The sequence below is a fragment of the Gadus morhua genome, chromosome 5 (genome assembly GCF_902167405.1).
Source record: "Gadus morhua chromosome 5, gadMor3.0, whole genome shotgun sequence".
Taxonomy (NCBI): Eukaryota; Metazoa; Chordata; class Actinopteri; order Gadiformes; family Gadidae; genus Gadus; species Gadus morhua.
Genome location: NC_044052.1, coordinates 17,461,083 through 17,479,710, shown reverse-complemented (window position 1 = coordinate 17,479,710; position 18,628 = coordinate 17,461,083). Strand labels below are relative to the sequence as shown.

Here is an 18,628-nt window from a genome sequence, read left to right as displayed (position 1 = left end):
GTTGTGTCGCGTAGCATTCCAGGGTTTTCCAGCTGTTTCCAGAACCAAACAGATCTCTGACTTTGAGACAAGTATGAAAACAGGTGAAGCATCATGGTGCTGAAATGATGGAGAAAACCAAGCTAAGCAGTGACGGCCAGACCGGCTAACAGCCCCCCTCTCATTCGCTCCTGCACTTCCTGGGCAGGGGGAGAGCCAGCTCTTGTAGCCGTGGCGATGGTTTAGCTAGCAGAGCGCCGGCGCTGATGGCGTAGGGGTCGTAGCCCTGGAAGAGAGCCTCTCTCTGCCTCGGGCTGGCCAGCTCTCGCACCCTCAGGCTGGGCACCGCACGGCGCACAGACCCGGGCACCGGCCAGCTGGAAGGACGCCCACACAGGTACCCAGGGGGGGTACGCTTTGGGGCTGGGGAGGGGGGGAGGGAGGGAGAGAGAGAGAGAGAGAGAGAGAGAGAGAGGGAGGGAGGGCGGGAGAGGGCGGGAGAGAGAGAGAGAGAGAGAGAGAGGAGGGAGGGGGGGAGGGGGAGAGAGAGAGGGGGACGGAGGGAGAGAGGGAGAGGGAGAGAGAAAGAGAGAGGGAGAGAGAGAGAGAGAGAGAGAGAGGGAGAGGGAAGGAGAGAGGGGGAGGGAGGGGTGAGGGTGAGAGAGAGAGAGAGAGCGAGGGAGTTGGTGAGAGAGAGAGAGAGAGAGAGAGAGAGAGAGAGAGAGAGAGAGAGAGAGAGAGAGAGAGAGAGAGAGAGAGAGAGAGAGAGAGAGGAAGGGGGAGAGAGAGAGAAGGAGAAGGAGACAAAGGGCAAGAGTTAGCATCCAGGGTTGGCAACATCACAAGTTCATGTCTGCGTTCTACACCAGTTCTACATCAGATCACTGAACGGCCGAACACATACCCGGTAAATCGGCCAAAACAGGCATTGGTCAACAGATGCCAGCCTCCGTCACCTTCGTTATTGTATTTATTATATAAATGTAGGCTCTTGTTTATCACTATTATTACATGTCCTGTGTGCTGCCGTCTTACTAGCGAGTTGCTCCACGCGGGGCGTGGCCGCGGGCGTCTTGCGGGCGATGGGTGGGGTCCTGAACCCCTGACCCGCCTCCACCCGCGGCCTCAGCCTGGGGCCTCCGTCCGTGGCCTCCACCCGCGGCCTCAGCCTGGGGCCTCCGTCCGTGGCCTCCACCCGCGGCCTCAGCCTGGGGCCTCCGTCCGTGGCCCCCGCCCGCGGCCTCAGCCTTGGCTGGGACAGCTGGAGGATACGAGACGTAGCACCCCCACGGGGCAAAGAATGGGCACGCTGCAGACACGCACACACACACACACACGTTTACACACGCACACACAGACCCACACGTATATACACAACCACTCACACTGATATATGCACGGAAAAACACACCGTATATATACACACACACACACACAGGTATGAGCATGGGGGGGGGGGGGCGCACACACACACATATACAGACACACACACAGATATATACACAAATATATATACGCTCAGATATATACAGAGACACAAATACACAAACACAGCGTATGTACACACACACACACACAGATATATACACACACATACACAGAATATATGCACACACACACACAAACCGTTTATATACACACACACAGATATATATATACACACACGCTGTATATACACACACAAATACACCGTTATACATGGATGTGTCTATGTTTGTGGGGTACATACTGTATGTATACACACAAAGTCACAAACACAAGCATATTATATAAACACAAACACACACGTACAGACACACAAACACAGGTGCATACACATACTGGGCCCCCTCCCCTATCCCTCACAGGGGGGGGCGGCGGGCGGTCCGGGAGCCAGCCCACAGCAGGGGGGCGCGGCAGGGCCAGCGCACACACACGTTGGGAGGCACAGGCCCTCAGGGCGCCTTCACTCACCCGCCAGACGGGAGACCTGGTCGGGGGGGGGGGGGGGGGGAGACAAGGTGAGAGAGAGAGGAGATCCCGTCCCACCGGAGGGTATGCAGGATGGTGATTGGCCGACGTGCTGGAGGCCACACTACTATGAATGAAGGATATTAAGAGGAGCCAGGGCGGGCTGGTGAGGCCAGTGTTTTCACTGAGCGTTACATTACAGAGGATGGATCCTGTTACACAACACAGCGCCCGTGGAAACGGGGATGACTCGGAGCGTGTTTGATCCTTCTTACTTTGGGGTATTCCAAGAAAAGATCTGTAATTATGTATGTTTTTTTTGCCATTTAAATATCAATGCCCATCGCAGTGTCAAAACAGTAGAGCTACTCTTTTCAGGCACACATAGGCCAGGGGCCCCTCTTCAGAGACTGGCCCCTGGCCCTACATGGACCTGCTGGCCCTGGGGCAGTCTTTCCCAAAGACGCCAAATAAATTGAAGATTTTTATTCTATTATATATACAGTATATTTATATTTTTTACACATTAGCATTTAAAAAAAATTCAACAAGAAGCATGTTTTTGATAGTACTGAATGTTTGTATCGTTCTGATAATTTTACTGATAACATTGAATCTGGGTGAAAGGCTAATGTACATTGTGAGAGGGAATAACAACAATGAGATAGCCAAAACAAGGAGATGTGAACTCCGCCTAAATGCATTTATTCGGTCTCATTTAAGGCAGAGTATTTAATATCTGTATAATGTTTTCATAATACACGTTTCATAAAAAAGTGCATAAAACAAAGTTGTGATTTATCTCTTTGAAATGGCTGGTTTAAGTCAATATATAAGGGGATGCGGAATTGGCAGTTAAAACGTTCAGGAATCTTCATCTATGCACAAATTTGTTCTCATGATTTTAAAGATAAGGCCTATTGTGAATTGGGTTGCGATGGTTTGTAATTTAAAAAAAATGAAGAAAAAAGGTTTGGTAAAAACACTGCCCTAGGGTAAGTGGTGCCCCTGGCTTGGGCCTTTAGGAACCCGGGCCCCCTGAGGCAACATGGCCGCTGGGCCTACAGGAACCCGGGCCCCTGGCCCTCCGTGAACCTGGCCCCACCCTGTAGTTTACCTGAGTGGGTGCGGAGTTGACCACAGCGGTTTGCCTCTGCATAGCTGAGCCCCGCGAGCTGTCAGCCCTACGACACAATAAGAGCGTCCATAAGAACCTTGACCACAGGGGGAGGTGAACACACACAATAAGAGCGTCCATAAGAACCTTGACCACAGGGGGAGGTGAACACACACAATAAGAGCGTCCATAAGAACCTTGACCACAGGGGGAGGTGAACACACACAATAAGAGCGTCCATATAGAACCTTGACCACAGGGGGAGGTGAACACACACAATAAGAGCGTCCATATAGAACCTTGACCACAGGGGGAGGTGAACACACACAATAAGATCGTCCATATAGAACCTTGACCACAGGGGGAGGTGAACGCACAATAAGAGCGTCCATATAGAACCTTGACCACAGGGGGAGGTGAACACACACAATAAGAGCGTCCATAAGAACCCTCACACCAGGGGGAGGTGAACACAGACAATAAGAGCGTCCATAGGAACCCTGACCACAGAGGGAGGTGAACCAAACAGCTGTGGTAGAGGCTGGACGTCCACAGGACAGACAGACAGACAGACAGACAGACAGACAGACAGACAGACAGACACGTACTAAATGTTGTCGTGGAAGTCCTCACTGGTGCCAACTCGTCGAGCCAGTAGACAGAACGCCTGAGAAGACATGAGACATCGCTGACTGATGGACATAGAAAGCAGATCAATGAAACAATGGGAAGAGACTCATCATGCAAACCCACCGGTCGGGAGATCTGAGAAGGCTGGCTTTGTGAACAGCCAGTTGTTCTAGCCGGGTTGCCATGGACACCACTGATGTGGGGGGGGGGGGGGGGGGGTTAACAAAGTCACTTTTTGAAGAATCCCTTTTTATACTCATAGCTGTGCAGTCCATCATAATTTCCCTTTATGGGATGTTACTGGAACACAGAGGACTCCTCAAAATGAATGAAATAAATAATACCTCTCACATAATGAAGACGTACAGTGCCTTAATGCGGATCAATGGCCATATTTGCGTACTTTAAAAATTGCGCACAACTACACAATTACGCTGAATATTCCATAACCAGGATTTCCTGAACGATTAGAAAGGAAAACAACTAAAATAAACGTGTTAAAGCTGGTCTTCAGTTATAACATGAACCTTTGCCTTTCAGAATCAAGCTGCAGTCCGATGTTACATTTGCATCTTATTTTGAAAAAAATAGATGCAAACGCAAATTACTTTTGGTAACGCAAATTTGTATCAGATGTACTAAATATCTACGATAACCCTGAATACACTATCAGCTTTACAACGGACCTCTATTTAGCAGATAACAGTACAGTGCTTACCTTGTTGTCGCGGAAGTTAGCGGTCCGTCAGCTGCACAGGTAAGGTTTCTACCTGGGATCAGGTGTCCACTCGGTCGCGTTCACTTTGACCATTAAAAAAAAAAGTTTCATTGAACCAAACGTGCCTATTGATGGCCCACGTGTTCAATTACAAGGCACTTAACATTTAAAACGGTCAGCACGTCACAAAAAAGGAAGACACGATCATATATTTAAAAACAACAATTTATTATCAGTCAATGAACACATCGTTTGAAAACAACATCAGAGAAACAAGCAAAGCTTCAGTAGCCAAAACTAACAGTCATGAAGCAACAAGCTTGTAATAGAATAATACTGCAGTCATTCTCTAAACTAGTGTTGTCATTGTGCTAAGCCAACTCATTTCACCTGCTCATACAGGCCCCTTTGAAACGGGAGAACATTGACACAACAAGGCCATCCATAGGCATCCATGTCAAGGAAGATGACTTGCTATCCTAACTTCCACACCAGCTAAATCTCAAAGTACCATAATCCCCTGCTGACCCCGTAACAGTTTCAAACAGACGCGAGTCCCACCAGCGCCAGGGGGAGAAATAAATATCATGTTCAAATAAAAAATAATGAAAAAAAAAAGACTTAAAAAAGGCGGAGACTGTGGCAGGCTCAGTGCACACCATATACAAGGCAGGAGCGGGCGGTCTGGTTACCTAGTTAAGATGGTAGTTAACAAGTTAGGCTGGTAAGGGGTACTAGTCAAGTTAACTGGTTAAGATGTTTGCTATAGTTAGGTTCAATTTACACTAAAGTCAAGGTGGTAAGACTATTGGTCAAACCAACTAGTTAAGACTAGCGCTTAACTAGTTAAGTGAGTTCAGAGTTACATTACTGTTTAGTTTTTTAACTAGTGGAAATTGGTACTATTGTTTTATTAATGAAGATAGGTAGTAGTGTTTAACAAGGTAAGATGGGTACTGGTCAATTAACTAGGGTAGTGTAGTTAGGATGGAAGGGTTACTTTAGCAAACTATTTTAGATGCCTGGTCGAGTTAACTAGTTTAGGTGAGTAATAATCTAGTCAACTAGTTTACTATGGCAATCCTCTTGCAAACTAGTTTAGATGGGCACTAGTCTCGTAAACTAGTTTAGAAGGGCACTAATCTCATCAACTAGGTTAGATGGGCACTAGTCTGGCCAACTAGTTTAGAAGGGCACTAGTCTAGCCAACTAGTTTAGAAGGGCACTAGTCGAGCCAACTAGTTTAGAAGGGCACTAGTCTAGCCAACTAGTTTAGAAGGGCACTAGTCTAGCCAACTAGTTTAGAAGGACACTAGTCTAGCCAACTAGTTTAGATGCCCCTGTTCGCAGGGAAGAGGAAGAGGAGCGATCGAGGTTGAAGATGACCAACACTGACCAGGGATCAGTGTGAAGCAAGCCATGTTCAGGAGCAACAGGTGTGTGATGGAGTGTGAGTGCGCGTGTCAGAGGGTCTGCACGATGACGGGGTACAGCAGGGACATGTGTTCGGCCCCTCTGATGGGCAGCTTGTGGGTGGTGTAGTGGTGGATGACCTCGGGCACGGTGGGGAAGGGCGGGCTGTTCTCCCCCAGGACGTAGCGGCCGTCTGGGGACAGGCTGAACTTCATGTGCATGAAGCCCTTACAGCTCCTAATGGGGGGGGGGGGGGGGAAGAAGGGAGACAATTAAAAAGGAAGCAGATTCTTCGAAGACGAACTACACAGCCCCACCTGGGTCAACATCAAAAGCTACGACGTTCTTGTTTAATCCCTGATGGATAATACGGATACACATCTGTTTGAACCAAAAGGGCTCAGAAGGCCTCACGCTCTAGCTAGCACACAGCACACGGCTTACGGCACAGCTAGCACACAGCACAGGCCTTATAGTACAGCTAGCACACGGCTCAGCTAGCACACGGCTCAGCCAGCACGCGGCACAGCTAGCACACGGCTCAGCCAGCACGCGGCTCAGCTAGCACGCGGCACAGCCAGCACGCGGCACAGCTAGCACGCGGCACACGGCTAGCCCCCCAGGTGGCGCTCCTACCTCAGGGACAGGGAGAAGTCTGTGCGGCTGCTCTGGCTCTTCCTCACCAGGTAGGAGCTCTCCTTACACAGCGTCAGCAGCCCCTCCGCCTCGCCGCGGCCCAGCGCTCCGTGGTACCACCTGGGGGGGGGGGGGGGGGGGTGGGGTTAAAGCCAGTGGGAGGGTAAGTAGCAGAGTTAGCGTTTTTCCTCAAACGGTGTCGGGGGATCGCGGAGAGGAGGGCAATGACAGGAAGTGTTTAAGGTTCAATGACAGGAAGTGTTTAAGGTTCAATGACAGGAAGTGTTTAAGGTTCAATGTTTTTTTTTTTAAAGAGTGATTCTGGATTCATACGCTTATTCATACGCAGTAAGCTCCAGGCGGCTGCTGAATGCTTTAATTGACTTACACCTGTCTCTCCAGCGGCATCGCCGGGTCCACTCTCTCCCCCAGGAGGGGCGGGGTGTCCCCCACCATGCGCAGCGTGGCGGACCCCCCCGGCGCGGCGGTGGGGCTGACCCTGGGGGGCCGGGCCTGCTCAGGGTGCCCCCGGGAACGCTCCCGCTCGGCCCCCTCGAACTGAACTGCAGACAGAGGGGCAAAGGCTGAGAGTGAGTGAGCGAGTGAGTGAGTGAGTGAGTGAGTGAGTGAGTGAGTGAGTGAGTGAGTGAGTGAGTGAGTGATGGGTGAGTGAGTGAGTGAGTGAGTGAGTGAGTGAGTGACTGAGTGACTGAGTGAGTGAGTGAGAGAACAGAGCAGCATTCAGTCCTTCAGAGACTTTCACGGGTTACAGCGGTCAAATCAAGGGTTCACATCAAACTTACAATGCAAATAATAATGAGACTGAATAAGATAAAGGAGAGGCGATAAGAATACAAAAATGGCATATCAACTATGTCTACACTCATGCACAAATCAAATAGATTACAACAAATGAAGATCAATAAGAAGGAAATATGAACCAACGAGTAACACGGCCCAAAGCTAAATGCGGCCAAGCCATATCACGGCTAAAGTAGCTTCACACGGTATCTCCCTTCTATATCCCCCCCCCCCCCCCCCCCCGCTGGTCTCCCAGGGGTAGTCTCCCCCACCCCCCCCCCACGTACCGGCCAGGGCCTTAGAGATGTGGTCCTTCTTCCACTCCCAGGGCTGGTCGTACTCGTCGGCGGGGCGCTCGTCGTCCTGCGGCAGCCTGCTCTCCCTGCCCTCTGCCTGGGGTAGGGCCTGGCCCTGGGGGCCGGGGGGCTGGTGGTGGAGGGGGTAGGGCCGCTCCCTCTCCTCGTACGGGTTATCGTACAGCTGGTCTCCGTCGCCGCTCATCACGCTGAGTTGGAGCTCTGCAGAAGAACAGAGACCAATGTCACTTGTTGGGATTTATAAAACATGAACAGAGACTTTACATAATAGATCATGAGACCTCAGTTACAACACTAAGACAAGTTAAAAAAATACTTGAATTACTTTACTAACCTGGCGGTTAGTAAAGTACAGTTAATAAATTCATTTAAGTAGTGTTATTTGACCTGATGTTTAGTAAAGTACAGTTAGTGTTATTTAACCTGATGTTTAGTAAAGTACAGTTAGTGTTATTTAACCTGGTGTTTAGTAAAGTACAGTTAGTGTTATTTAACCTGGTGTTTAGTAGAGTACAGATAATACGGCTAATTAACGCAGCGTTAGTTAACCTGAGATGATCCTCTGGGCCTGGAATGGCTCCATGTAGCTGCGGCTGTCGGGGGCAGTGCTGGGCTCCCAGTCTGTCCGTGTTCGGGGGTCCGGGCGGGCATCAAAGGGGTCTGAGTAGTCTGTGTCCTGGTCGCCTGCGGCTGGGGCAGACGGAACAACCTGGAGACCGGAGAGAGAGACCAGAGACTAAGACCAGAGAGACCGAGACAGAGCAAGCCAGAGAGACAGCCAGCCAATCACAGACAGAGGGCCAGCGAGACAGCCAGCCAATCAGAGACAGAGGGCCAGCGAGACAGACAGCCAATCAGAGACAGAGAGCCAGCGAGACAGCCAGCCAATCAGAGACAGAGAGCCAGCGAGAAAGCCAGCCAATCAGAGACAGAGAGCCAGCGAGACAGCCAGCCAATCAGAGACAGAGAGCCAGCGAGACAGCCAGCCAATCAGAGACAGAGAGCCAGCGAGACAGCCAGCCAATCAGAGACAGAGAGCCAGCGAGACAGCCAGCCAATCAGAGACAGAGAGCCAGCGACAGAGACAGCCAGCCAATCAGAGACAGAGAGCCAGCGACAGAGACAGCCAGCCAATCAGAGACAGAGAGCCAGTGAGACAGACAGCCAATCAGAGACAGAGAGCCAGTGACAGAGACAGCCAGCCAGAAACAGAGAGAGACAGAAATAGCTCAAGAGAAACGGAGAGAGAGACAGAAACAGCTTGAGAGAAACAGAGAGAGAGGGAGATGAGAGAGCCAGAGAGGGTGAGAAACTACAGAAGGCATCTTTTTAACCGGGTAGGTTGATCCAATTAAGCAGGTGAGCAAAAGGGACACAAAGGGACAGAACTAACTAGAAGGAGTAAAAGGACTTACCGGTTCCTCGTGGACGATGACTGGGCTCAGTGGGTTAGCACAGCGCCCAAACTCCTGAGAGTCCACTTTGATGAGTCTGTGTTTGGGAGAAACCACTTTGACCTGCACGACACACACACGAAACAGTAACTGAATATACAGGCGTGGTTTTTCTCCCTACACGTAATACTATGACTCTTCTTGGCCGAGTAGGAGTAGTAGTGACAACACTTAAAGAAACACAGGACAAGGGGGAAACACTGGGCCAACTGTCTTACCTCCACTCCATTCGGTAGAACAGATCCAAATGCAGGGAACGATGGGAGGCTCAAGGTTGTACTACAGCCTTTATAGCCACCATTCTGGAGCTGCTTATCAGAGGGCTGGTATGGGTCTTCAAAGTCCAACTCTTTCTGAGCTCTGTATGCCCTCAGGATCTCACTCTCTGTGTAGTCGGGCCTTGGGGGCTGTGGTGGGTCACGCCTACTGCTGCCTAAGTTGAGATAGTCTTTAAGCCACTTTGCCATGGATCTGAGAGGTTGGAGACAAAACGGGTCACCTAAAAAGGTTAGATTGATGCATGTCGTCACTTTTATCCTCACACACACACACACACACACACACACACACACACACACACACACACACACACACACACACACACCTTGAATCTAAAATAAACTTCGGATGCACATAGTATTTTATTATTCAATCGTATCACTGTCACTGTTGGGGCTTCTGCTGTGACACCCCAGTGCAAATTAAAAAGCAGCTACATCGTATCTTATTTAGTTGCACTTATGCATGCAAACGATAAGAAACGACAAACTAAAAATGATTGTGGCTCAAATTAAGACTCCGTTATCTGGCTAAATGGTTGGCCATGCATGCCTTCAAATATACAAGTCAGTCCATCAAAGTATACAGAGCTTTGTCCAGAAGCTCGCTGTAGAACTATACAAGCGTGTTAGCAGGGACGCTAATGCTAAGTGCTTTCGTTGGGAGGGCTGCTTACCCTCGCCTTGAGAGTCCCACCTTCCAGTTATGTCTGTGTGATCCGCATCAAGGGTCGTGTTTTATAAAGTAAAAAAAAACATTGTTAATAATAAAAAAAATACGCACAGCCTTGCAGGCTAGCGAGCAAATGCTGGCTAAGCTAAGCGTCCAGTCTCATTATTTACAGGCAGAGTAGGAGGAGAGGCGATCCTGAAAAGTAGGGTTATCCCGGTCTACCGTAACGTAATTTCCGGTCACTTACTTTCAATGATTTGTTTAGGCCAGTAAACACTGAATGTCCCGCCCTCTCTCGCTAATAACGCCTATTTGGAGCTTCTCGTTCCATGCATTCCGTAGTGATAGAACGCCTTCGAACGAGGTTACAGACACAGCGTGCAGACTGGTCTAGACACTCTGTTAAAGGGGCCAATATTACATCAATCATTTAGCCAATATTATATATATTTAATTCAAGGATTTTAGGCAAATATGTATATTTAGCTACTTTCAACAGACAACGTCACTGCTTTACAGTACTTGATTCATTATTGTGTTGCTATATTGACCCACACCTGCTGCTTTATTGACACACCCACGCACGCACACTCGCAATAATAATTTTATACATACAATTATATCAGAACAATTATAGGTTACAATATGTGAGGAATTTAATTATATACTTTAAAATAGTGACATAATGAGTACAGACTTTTAACTAAACAAGTATGGACAAAAGTTTAATTTTATTACCAAAATATCTGAATTCAATTCACAGACATTTCCATGTAACAGATGACAGTGAGTTAACCCATGGGTGCAATGGTTTCAGATGAAAGAGAAGCAGGACACAGACACGATGTTAAACTGCGATACATAACAGAATCCATCCATCCATAAAAACAGTTCAGTGCCTGAAAACTCTGCTGGTCGCAATATATTTTCTATCGTGTCATTCGCTTTCACTGTCCGAGTACGCCCCCAACAGGCTGAGGGAGGAACTGTGGATGGCCAGGGGGGCGGCGTTCATAGGGACACTGTTGGCCGTTGGTATCCCTTTAGGGCCTGGAAACATTGGAAACACATGGTCAAGAATCAGTCATACCCAAGGGTAATGCCTAGAACCAGTCATACACAGGGATAATGATTAGTATCAGTCATACACAGGGCTATTGCCTAGAACCAGTCATACACAGGGATAATGATTAGTATCAGTCGTACACAGGGGTATTGCCTAGAACCAGTCATACACAGGGATAATGATTAGTATCAGTCATACACAGGGGTATTGCCTAGAACCAGTCATACACAGGGATAATGATTAGTATCAGTCATACACAGGGGTATTGCCTAGAACCAGTCATACACAGGGATAATGATTAGTATCAGTCATACACAGGGGGAAAATGATGATCATCAGTACACAGGTAGATAATGAATAGAATCAGTCATACACAGGGATAATGACTAGAACCAGTCATACACAAGGGGATAATGACTGGAACCAGTCATGCACAGGGGTAAGGACTAGAACCAGTCATACACAGGGGGATAATGACTAGAACCAGTCATAAACAGGGGAATAGTAACTAGCACCAGTCACACAGAGGGAGATAATGATTAGAATCAGTCAGATACAGAGATAATGACTAGAATTGGTCACACACATAACATTTACTTTTTACCTACTCATACTGATATAGTCGTTTTTGTATTTAAAATTAATTAATAATTAGCTATGCGTGTTTCTTGTCATTTATGTGACTTGCTGCAGTAAATAAGTACTGAAGTGCTCCATGCGTTAGATGGTCACACCTGGTTTGGAGGTGCAGCCAGCAGGGGGCGCTGCCGCAGGTTTCCTCCTGACCACCAGAGAGGACAGGGCTCCCCCACCGCCCAGCTTCCCCACGCTCTTCTCCCAGCGCTCCACCTTGGCCTTCTTTACAGCCCCCACCGAGGGGCCCTGGGGGAAAACGGGCACAAGTTATGAGGCGCGGGGAGCGGGGAACCATGGCGCGAGGTTCAGTCCTTTAGCAGATGTTTCTATGAGGGCTGAACGATTAATCGAAGTAAACCGACGTTGCAAATCTAATAGAACGTGATTTGAAAAAATAAACATAATATGTATTTTTAACATTTATTTTTCGTTTACAATTCAATAAATAAAGATGTTATATTATGAATTCATGCTTCAATTCCTCTCAACACACAGGCCTGGCCTAAAGGAAAGAGCAGTTTATATGTTGACTTCTTCTAATGTTGTGTTGGTCATACTATAGAATGATTTATTGCTTGTTTAGTGAATAATACAGAACAAAAGGAACTTTAAAAATAAAAATTGCATACTAAGTTGCAACGTCAATATTGGGTCGAAATAATCGCAATTCGATTATTTCCCAAAATCGTGCAGCCCTAGTTTCTCTCCAGAGCAGCCAGCAGTGAGTGCAGATGTTATTAAGGACCGAGTAGAAGGCTCAGGGGGTCTCGCTCAGGATGCCTACAGGGTGGCTGAGGGCATAGGGAATCAAACCATGTCCCTTACGGCTGGGCGTCGAACACCCGAGCCACTACACTATCCTGCTAATCAACGATAAAACCAATTATCAGCTAGGGAGTCGGCCATCTGGCTAGAGGAGGTCTACAGGTAGACTGCAGAGTTCCAGTTATTTAAAATAAATATGTGATATACGAGTATTTTTGCAAAGTGATACAGTCCAATGTAGAATGACCCCCACCTGTGTCTCTGAGGGTTTCACCGTGGTGAGGATGTCCGTGGGACGATCGACGCTGGACACCGGGGGCGGGGCCTCCCTGGGCGTGCCCTCCCTGGGCGGGGCTTCGCTGGGCGTCTCCTCTTGGTCGGAGTCCGAGTCCGAGTCCCGAAGCCTCTTCATCAACGCACGGCCCAGCATCTCTCTGTGGGGCGGACAGGACAGGACAGTTTAGAGAAATATTACTCCTATATGCTAGATTATAAAGCATATGGTCATCGGGTGTCTTGCCAGTTCTGGTTCTCTGAGCAGAACAGATAGTTGCAGATGTAGTATTGGAAAGATCACTTAATATTGAAATAAATAAAAAACATGCACAAAGTAAAGCCACACTACGTACCGGCTTTGCGCCAAGTTGTTGAAAATAAGTCGTAAATAAGCCCCTTCAGGTCGAAGCAAGACACCTCCGTTTCACGTCGGTGTCCGGTTCGCCCTGTCTGGGCTTATTTTCCCGATAATGACTGCGTTCTATTATCCCTTTCTTAACGTCAATATTACTCTGTATGTGGAAGGGAAAATAGCTTTATTTGTAATTACAATATTATGCTGCTGTATTTTCAGAGACCCCCACAGATATTTGAGTTTGCTGCTTTCATGGGAGCCAGACCTCTCTCTATGGGAGCTCAGCTCCCACTGGCTCCCCCCTTACTCAAACCCTGTATATATATATATATATATATACACATAGAAAATATGAAAATATGAAAGAAAAAAGTAAAAAAGGTGCAATGCTCAACATGAGTGGAGGGCCAGCTCCAATGATGTTCAGTAGAGTTAAACCTCAGTGAGGGGGACCCAGTGCGCGGTGACTCACTGCGTCTCCCTCTCGTCCTCCTCTATCTCCCTCTCCTTCTCCCTCTGCTCCAGCTCCCGGGCCTGGCCGATCATCCCCTCGAAGTCCGGAGCAGCCTGCCGCTGGTTCAGCTCCTTCAGCTCCTGCAGGTTCTCCAGGACCTCCATCTCCAGCTTGGAGTCCCGCGTGCGGTTCTCCAGCACCTGTGGAACCAAACACATTCATCACTCCCTGCACTCCTTCCTTTAAAAAGATGGGCGTTGTACTATTTTAATGTTTATATTGTTGTTACTTTTCTAAAATTGTCCATTTCTTATTGTTGGCCCCACTGTTTTAACATGCAAAGCACTTCTTTAAAACTCAGTTTTGAAAAAAGGTGCGTATTATAATTATCATCATCATTATTAATGATAATAATAACAATAGATACATTGTATTGTAGCTCATGAACAAGTGTTCAAGCACAGTACCTTCATTGGGTTGTTGAGTTCCTCCTCCTCGCGGTCCCTCACAATCTTGGTTTCTTCTTGCTCGATGAGTTTCTCTGCCTGGAAGTTCCTGGTGGCTCCATGTTCCATGGAGTAGTCTGTGTTCTCGGGATCCGTCTGCACGGAGGAGAAGAGGCTCAGCAAGAGGTTTCAAACACAACTGGTTTACAGGTCTGTATGCTCCAACTGGGAAACTCTTTAGTTACACACACGCAGATCACACGCTTATCTTTCTACCACTCAAGCGTTTTTTCCACTTCCCTCCGTTTGCTTTTATAAGATAGGAATCTATCAGAAGTTGTAGCTGGAGAGGCTTTACCTTGAAGGTGATTTCAGCAAGGCAGCGAGTGCACTTGATGTAGAATCGGAAAATGGGCAGTCCCATATAGAGCTCATTCATGACGGTCTCCTTACGGGCGTTGAACTTCTTTCCCTTGTAGATGTACTCGCCACAAGTCTTACACCTACAAACATGTTTTAAAATCCTCACTTAATAAGAATTCCATTAATGCATTGTTGTTATTGATCGCCTTGGAATGCATTTACCTCATGTTGAAAGGAGCCATCAATCTGACCACATATTGTCTGTCTTTGGGGAGTTTGAGCTTGGGGATCTTCGACGGATCAAAGTCTGGCGGATAGTATTTCTGTGGACATAAACAAAGTCAGAAGGAGTTGAAGCATTTGCCTGATGTCAATAGTGGATGGATAAGAATTAGGATACAGATGGATTAATGTGATACATTTATATTAGATGTTCTGAAAAGCGTAATACATGTTACTAGAAATGAATGCATAACGTTAGATTTACGGGAGATTATGAAACTGCTTCAACACAATTGGAATACATGCATTAACAGTAACTTACATTCAAGACTTTTCTTTCAGACATGGTTAGTTACGCTGTAGAAGAGTAAATAATAAAATTAATGTGTTGCTTTGAATATTAACGAGGCTGCTGCAGGCTGTGGCTGAGACTGTAAACTTCCGGGCTTCGCTTATTTACTTCCGTGGAATACAATATACGTTGGTTTTATGCGCTGCTGCCCCCTGTAGGCTTTGCGATGAAATTACATCGACTAAATAAAGAACTTGACCAGTCCAGAGACAATCCCCATGGTGACAACATCCCACACAACATACTCACGCTGATCAAAAAATAATTGTCAGATATTTGTAGGCCTATGTGTTTACAAAATATTCTGTCGAGATTGTGGAATAAGTTACTTTTTCTAATTATTTCCAATGATTCTCTCCATAGCCTAATCACTTATATAATACTGATCGCAGATTTTATTGTGTACACCCTCATCCCTATTTGTGTGTGTGTGTGTGTGTGTGTGTGTGTGTGTGTGTGTGTGTGTGTGTGTGTGTGTGTGTGTGTGTGTGTGTGTGTGCGTTTGTTTTTGTGTGTTTGTGTGCACACACCTGATTTATTTCCATTTTTTTAATAAAGAGGGTGTGATAACCATTATGATGATGGTTTGACATTCTGATAGGTGACCAGATCAGACCACAAATTTAGGTTTGTGGCCCTTCTGTGTGTCAACCACACCATGGGCAAACGAGAAATCAAGGAGACACACACACACGCACTCACACACACACACACACACACACACACACACACACACACACACACACACACACACACACCTGCACACATAGAAGTGTAGAATGTTGGTGTATTTTAGTGTCTCTCTTTCTGTTACATTTGCACATGCACAAACACAGACACACACACACGCACACAAACAAGCACATGCGCATGCACACACACACACACACACACACACACACACACACACACACACACACACACACACACATACAAGCACATGCGCATGCACACACACACACACACACACACACACACAGTCTCCCGGTAATTGGGGGTTAGTCACACAAAAGACGTTGGATCCTGGTTATAGATTGGGGTTAGTCTGGTTCGACCTGCCCTGCCCTGGTTACAGAGGTGACAGAGACTGAGCTGAAAGATGATGCATGATCTGTTCAAGCCCTGCGCTCTATCTGGCAGTATCACAGACTGACAATAAAATAAGGAAGATGGCTAGATGGTTTGTCTAATTCCATTATTTGGATGCAATTACACATTATTAAATTCTTATAATCGATGATTCGTATCGTGTCATTATCAATGTCTTTCTGACTAACAGGTCACAGGTCACAGGTACCCGCCCCCCCCCCCCCAGTTGACCCCATAAGCTTGGGGTCAGCCCCTCTCTTCCCCAACCGGAGACACTGTGGATTCAAGCATCCAAGGGTTAAACGTGTTTGAGCGATCCATAATTCAGAGGGCCGGCTGATGTCACCTGGCGGCTATAAACCCCGCGGCGCCCCGCCTGCTCTCAGAACCCTTCGCCGAGCATCGCCTGGACCTCGCCGCCTCCCCCCTTCGCCGCTACCACCCTCAGCCACCTCGCCGACACTCCGGGACCATGACCAGCGCCTGCATGCTCCTCCTGGCCGCCGGCTGCTGCTGGGCCTCCCTGCTGGGGGCCCGCGGGGACGAGGCCTCCTTCGAGACCCGCGCCCTGGACTACCCCTCCAAGACCCAGGAGGAGAAGGAGCTGGTGAGGGACTGAGGCGCCGCCTGCTGCTGGGGGTGGAGGTCTGGGTGGTGGAGGTGGAGAGGATGGTGGTGCTGGTGGTGCTGGTGGTGGGGGTCTTGGTGGTGGTGATGGTGTTTGGGGGTGGAGGGGTAGGTGGAGATGTTCTTGGCTGTGGTGGTGGTGGTTGAGATGTAGGTGGTGGTGGTTGAGATGTAGGTGGTGGTGGTTGAGATGTAGGTGGTGGCGGTTGAGATGTTTGTGGTGGTGGTGTAGGACCGGACGGTGGTGGTGGTGGTGTCGAGGGAGATGTTGGTGTTGGTGTTGGACGGGATGGTGGTGGTGGTGGTGGTGGACGGGATGGTGGTGGTGGTGGTGGTGGTGGTGGAGGTGGAGGTGGTGGTGGTGGTGGTGTTGGTGGTTGGTGTGGTGGAGAGGTCGGTGGAAGTGGTGGTGGAGAGGTTGGTGGTGGTTGGGGTGGGGCAGAGGTTGTTGGTGGTGGTGGTTATGGTGGTGGTGGAGAGGTTGTTGGTGGTGGTGGTTATGGTGGTGGTGGAGAGGTTGTTGGTGGTGGTGGTTATGGTGGTGGTGGAGAGGTTGGTGGTGGTGGTGATTTTGGTTAAGGCAGTGGTGGTTTGGGTTTTGGTGGTGGTGGTGGAGAGGTTGGTGGTGGTGGTGGTTATGGTGGTTCGAGAGGTTGTTGGTGGTGGTGGTTATGGTGGTGGTGGAGAGGTTGTTGGTGGTGGTGGTTATGGTGGTGGTGGAGAGTTTGGTGGTGGTGGTGGTTTTGGTTAAGGCAGTGGTGGTTTGGGTTTTGGTGGTGGTAGTGGAGAGGTTGGTGGTGGTGGTGGTGGTGCTCACTAATGACTTCTGGGAAACACTCAAATATGGTTGCATTTCAAAGTTGGATGTTAGTGTTTAGTTTATGGTGTTGTCATGTGTATTTGGATATGAGGTTTATTGAACGACGTCATGTGTATTTTGATATGAGGTTTATTTAATGACGTGATGTGTATTTGGATAATCTATGCAGATTGAAGCTTTGCAAGAGGTTCTGGAGAAACTCCGCAGCAAAGAGATGCCTTCAGAGAAGAAGCTGGGCTGGCTCCCTTCGGTAAGATTAAGCATTATATGATATAACATACAGTAATATTTATAGTAATAGATTTATAATGTTAATATGTGGTCATATGATGTCATTCGATGAGAAATTGTCCCGTATATATGTTTTCTCCTACATTTCGTTGAGTGCATTTTAAGTAGCCTAGAGTTTTTTCTTGGAGCACTAATAATGTAAAAATCACTAGTAGCCTAATTAACGTCAATTTTTAACACAGCTCTTAAACTAAACATGAGCTAAACGATAAGTTGTGCGATGAAATGATTTGCGGTGGGAGTCATGTTAGTTCTTCCCCTAAACTTTGCCACTACTGGACCACACATTTATTATAATCGATGTTTAGGGTCATATCAAATGCATCCGCAGAAAAGTGGAGATCTACAGTAGGTCTTGTGGAGAGCATTTGTTCTGTGAGCCCAAGGGCTAACTGATTTATTGCATGGCTTCGGAAAAATCCTGCATGCGATCCTCAGAACTACTTAAAAACAATACTAATTCATAAATTGGCTACTTAATGTCGTCTTTTTTTCGTCGTTCCAGTGTGCCGCAGGGGAGCCATGCGCCGTGCGTAAAGGTGCTCGAATCGGCACGCTGTGCGGGTGCCCGCGGGGGACCGCATGCAACTTCTACGTCCTCAAGTGTTTGTGAAAGAAGAAATTAAAAATAAATTAAAAAAAACACCAGGAAGCGTCTGAAAAACGAATTTCTATGAAATAGTTTCATTTAAGTGCTTTATGTGATCTTGTTTATTTTGGAAAATAATTGTGCGTATGTGTAATAACGTGATTAATAAACGATATGATCCATTTTTTCTAAACTTATGCCTGGAAATAATTGTTTGAATGCCTAGATAGGATAATTTTTTTAATAGTTAATATGGCCCATCTGACATATTTAACATTAATGTATTCCAATAACGTGGACGTTACATTTTA

General features: G+C 47.5%; 3 protein-coding genes across 3 annotated transcripts; 1 reads left to right on the top strand and 2 right to left on the bottom strand.

Moving 5' to 3' along the window:
• Positions 1-4,601: 4,601 nt before the first annotated feature.
• Positions 4,602-10,187, bottom strand: shda (Src homology 2 domain containing transforming protein D, a). Its single transcript, XM_030356958.1, has 8 exons — positions 9,971-10,187; positions 9,234-9,486; positions 8,977-9,078; positions 8,111-8,270; positions 7,532-7,762; positions 6,832-7,006; positions 6,444-6,563; positions 4,602-6,044 (listed from the first exon to the last, which is right to left on the bottom strand). Exons 2-8 carry the CDS (start codon positions 9,480-9,482, stop codon positions 5,858-5,860), a joined length of 1,224 nt encoding a protein of 407 aa, XP_030212818.1. The 5' UTR covers positions 9,483-9,486; positions 9,971-10,187; the 3' UTR covers positions 4,602-5,857.
• A 321-nt stretch (positions 10,188-10,508) lies between these two features.
• Positions 10,509-15,018, bottom strand: yju2 (YJU2 splicing factor homolog). The gene is made up of 8 exons (XM_030356964.1): positions 14,872-15,018; positions 14,550-14,650; positions 14,323-14,467; positions 13,986-14,120; positions 13,537-13,718; positions 12,687-12,867; positions 11,767-11,914; positions 10,509-11,016 (listed from the first exon to the last, which is right to left on the bottom strand). Exons 1-8 carry the CDS (start codon positions 14,893-14,895, stop codon positions 10,904-10,906), a joined length of 1,029 nt encoding a protein of 342 aa, XP_030212824.1. The 5' UTR covers positions 14,896-15,018; the 3' UTR covers positions 10,509-10,903.
• Positions 15,019-16,301: 1,283 nt separating this feature from the next.
• LOC115544146 (cocaine- and amphetamine-regulated transcript protein) lies at positions 16,302-18,457 on the top strand. Its single transcript, XM_030356973.1, has 3 exons — positions 16,302-16,597; positions 17,607-17,687; positions 18,234-18,457. Exons 1-3 carry the CDS (start codon positions 16,463-16,465, stop codon positions 18,339-18,341), a joined length of 324 nt encoding a protein of 107 aa, XP_030212833.1. The 5' UTR covers positions 16,302-16,462; the 3' UTR covers positions 18,342-18,457.
• The last annotated feature ends 171 nt before the right edge of the window (positions 18,458-18,628 follow it).